The sequence below is a fragment of the Malus domestica genome, chromosome 06 (genome assembly GCF_042453785.1).
Source record: "Malus domestica chromosome 06, GDT2T_hap1".
NCBI classification, from domain to species: domain Eukaryota; kingdom Viridiplantae; phylum Streptophyta; class Magnoliopsida; order Rosales; family Rosaceae; genus Malus; species Malus domestica.
This window is the reverse complement of record NC_091666.1, coordinates 15035607-15039285: the sequence shown is the minus strand read 5'-3', so window position 1 is coordinate 15039285 and position 3679 is coordinate 15035607. Positions and strand designations below refer to the sequence as shown.

General features: G+C 34.6%; 1 protein-coding gene across 1 annotated transcript; it reads left to right on the top strand.

Moving 5' to 3' along the window:
- Positions 1-1609: 1609 nt before the first annotated feature.
- On the top strand, positions 1610-3110 carry LOC139197022 (uncharacterized). The gene is made up of 6 exons (XM_070823472.1): positions 1610-1771; positions 1903-2114; positions 2186-2405; positions 2476-2569; positions 2690-2791; positions 2880-3110. Exons 3-6 carry the CDS (start codon positions 2347-2349, stop codon positions 2949-2951), a joined length of 327 nt encoding a protein of 108 aa, XP_070679573.1. The 5' UTR covers positions 1610-1771; positions 1903-2114; positions 2186-2346; the 3' UTR covers positions 2952-3110.
- Positions 3111-3679: the final 569 nt, after the last annotated feature.

The window sequence follows — 3679 nt, the reverse complement described above, 5'->3', positions numbered from 1 at the left end:
TCTAGTGCCGCTGCTTGCAAGGAAGGAAAGAGAAGGAACATCTTGTGCCGTGCCTATGCCCAAGCCTCGGGAGTGTTGGAGCGTTTCTAGGTGTTTTCTATCTTTGTTTTTAATGTCTAAATTTATGCATCTTTGCTTTGTAAGTATGAGGAACTAAACCCCTCTTAGTTAGGGGGTGATTCGAAACTATGTTCATGCTTGCAATATGATTTGATTACATCCAGTTGTGATTCATAAGTTGTGAATTCAATTTACTTATCCGTTCGTATAAAAACTGATTTGTGTATGTTGGTTGAGAGTGCACGCTTAATTTTCATGCATGAATTTGACGCTAGAATATAAGGGAGTTTCACCTAATCGTTATGAACTTATATTCACAAGTAGTGAAGGTTGCTAGTCACAATCACGTTAAGTAAATTCTTGGCATAAGTTTCATGCAAATCATAGTAACAAGTGCCTCGTCAATGCTTATGTTTTTCATAGAACTTAATGATTCTTGCTTGTATCTCTATTATGCAATTCATGTAGGGAACTTGTAGGGAATGTTTTGGGTTGTTGTATGCGATCATCCAACCTAATAACTTGTGGAAAAACTGAGGGTTAATTAGTGTAATTCACGGTTAATTTGGGGCGTTGAGTATTCATAGTTTATCGAAAAGCAACTGGAAATCGTTTTGTATGCAAGTGTGACATGTGTGGAGAAGAACCTCCTAGCTAGCCTTCCATCCATAAGTTTCATTCAAATTCATTTTACAATCTGTTTTGATTCACTTAAATTTGTCTAAGAATTTGTTTACTTTGTTATTGTCTTAATTTAATTATTTTCGTCGAAAATCAACCCCATCTTATTTCTTTGAGTCATATTAATTAGAACTTGTCTTAGATTATGTTTTTAAGTGTTTTAGTTCATTAGAAAACCAAAATTTGTCCAAGTTTGTGTGAGAGTCCCAAAATTGCCCAGATTGTGTTTTTAAGGTAGTTTTGAGTGTTTAGGGGCTGTTTTGAGTCTTTTGGTTTGTTTTAGTGTTTTAAAGTATAGTTTTGCATTCTTTGAGTCTAGTTAGTGTTTTAAACTTTGTTTTTACGTTTTCAAGTCAGTTTCCAAGTGATTTAGCAATCCCTCCTAATCCCCGGCCTAGAACGATCCCTACTTACATACTTTACTACAATTGATAAAAAGAGGGTTTAATTTGTGTGTTAACTTATTTTACGCATCAGCTTGTCAGACTATGGTGTCGGTTTGAATCGACACCAAGGTTAACTAAAGCGACGCCATGTGAATTTAAAAAAAACTATGTCAGAAAGTGGTTGTTTGATTTAATGTATCGGTAAAGTGTGTCAGTGGTAGATCGACACCAAGTTTAACTAAACCGACGCCACGTGTGCTCCAATAAATGTTGTTAGAAAGTGGGTGGATTTAATTCGACATAATGCATGTTAGAAGTTGGTGGCGGTTTCAACCGACATTAAGGCTTACTTATTGCGACACCAGTAGGTTTTAATATGACGTTAGGGACTTAATGTCGGTTTCAACAGACGCCAACTCAGCATCCATATTTAAACCCCTTTCCCCCCCCCCATTTCATCTGTGCTTTCATTTTTTCCCCAAATTTCAGTCTCTCCTTCTCCTTCCCAATTTCGTCCGTACTTCCATTTCATCTCCCTTTTCACTTTTTAGTTTTTGTACTTCTTCTTACAGGTTGTTTTGCTATGGATCATTTTGAAGATGAGCATGCTAACGAAATCCAATTCGAAGAGGAAGAAGTCGATTGTGGGCCATTTTTAATTATTGTTATTAGTTTTAGTATTTTGTTTTGTAGTCTAACTAGAATGATGCCCAAATTGAAAATTATTTTTTTGTCCTTGGTTTTTAATTGTTTTATTTTTTTTTGTATTTATAAGGAACAACTCAACGAGGATGGGGACCCTCAATTCCCAACTGGAAGGAACATCCTTGTTCTTTTGATGCATCTGAAAAATGCATTAGTGAAAATTCTAGTCCTTTTTCAAAACATGTAGCGGCGGAGGTTAGAGATTATAGAAATATTCCGTTGGTGATAGATTGGCGTATGATCAAGGAAGATCGCAAAGAAGCTTTCTGGAATAGAATAAAGGTATAAATATTTTTTGTTACTTGAAGAGAGTATAATAAGTCAATGTTTCTTGATTTTTTTTATGAGTAGAGGAAACTATTATTTTTCAAGAAGATGATATGACGAAAATGCCAATGATCCATCACATGACACTTCATATTGCGGAGCATGCACATAAGGAGTATATAAATAAAATTTAAAAAAAAACATTATACTAATAAACCTGTCGAGGAGCACGAGAACACACCTCTTAATGTGGATCCTCGACAGTGGGCTGATTTGGTATCCTACTGGAATAAAGAAAAAACGAAGGTAGACTTTTTATTATTTATTTTATTATAGCTTGAAATTTGTTTAATAAATTCTTCCTTTTTTTTTTCAGGAGATTGCTACAAAAAAATAAGCATAATAGGCAGTTGAAAACAATGAACCACACAACTGGTGCAAAATCTTTTACAAGAGTTAGGGCAGAACTTGTAAGGGTTGTACATTTTCAAGAATTGTAGATAATTTGAAATTTAATATATAATTGGTAGAAATTTATTTTTAATTTGATGGTTGTTGAAAATTGTTTTTTTATTGACTTATAATTATAGCGGAAAAAACATGAGAAGGAGATGGATCCTATTTCGTTTTTTCGTCATTGTCACACTCGAAAAGAGAGCACTTGGATTGATGAAACATCGGAGTGCAATGGGGTAATTGACTATTTCGTGGTAGTTTGTCATTGTTATTAAATTTTACTGTCTATAGTTGAATACTTATTTTTAAAAATTTTACTGCAAGGCAACTATGGAGGGGAATATTCAAACTATGATTGAGTCTGGGCAAGAAGATAGTGATGAGCTTAGGACCTGAGTTTATGTGGAGACGATGGGTCCTGAGCGTTATAATAGAGTACGAGGGTATGGACATGGGGTGACTCCGGATATGGTGTTGTATGCATCTTCTTCAGCTTCTAGTTCTAATTCTTCCAGAAGATCGTCCAAAAGTTGAGTAGCAGTGTTGATGACTGAGGAAGATTTATTAAATTTTTTATTTTTAATATATCTAGTGTTGCTTATAAGCGACGTCAGCACCTATGTCATTTTTATCGAAATGTTATGTAATGTCGATTACGACCGACATCAGCTTGACTATTGTAATTATTTAACTTAAGTGATGTCGATTGGAAGGGACAGTAACTATGATATTTTAATTGTTTATTTGTTACTTAATGTCGGTTTGGAGCAACGCCTTTGTTCCTTTCTATGTCAGTTTCTATGTCAGTTTTAAGCGACACCTTTGTTCCTTTATTTTATATTACTTTGCTTCATGGTGGCAGATTAAGGGGCCTAAGCGACGTCAATACCCTTTCTGTGACGATAGCATTGGTGTCGGTTCCTCTATCCGACATTACACAATGTAATGTCGGATTTTTACCAATAATTCGACAGTAAGTAGTGTTTCTTGTCGTTTTTACTCCGACAGTAATATCTCCTTTTTGTAGTAGTGATATACTATTTATGAACATGCTTTTACACACTTCTTTATAGTATAGATGATGGATGACTTTATACTATAAAGATGTTTTGAGACATATGTTC

Excerpts from the sequence above, each read along its gene's own strand:
- LOC139197022 (XM_070823472.1), top strand. The coding sequence starts at position 2,347 with ATGTGGATCCTCGACAGTGGGCTGATTTGGTATCCTACTGGAATAAAG. Across the intron at positions 2,570-2,689 it reads CAAGAGTTAGGGCAGAACTT|CGGAAAAAACATGAGAAGGA; the intron begins GTAAGGGTTGTA and ends TTATAATTATAG. Across the intron at positions 2,792-2,879 it reads AAACATCGGAGTGCAATGGG|GCAACTATGGAGGGGAATAT; the intron begins GTAATTGACTAT and ends TTTTACTGCAAG.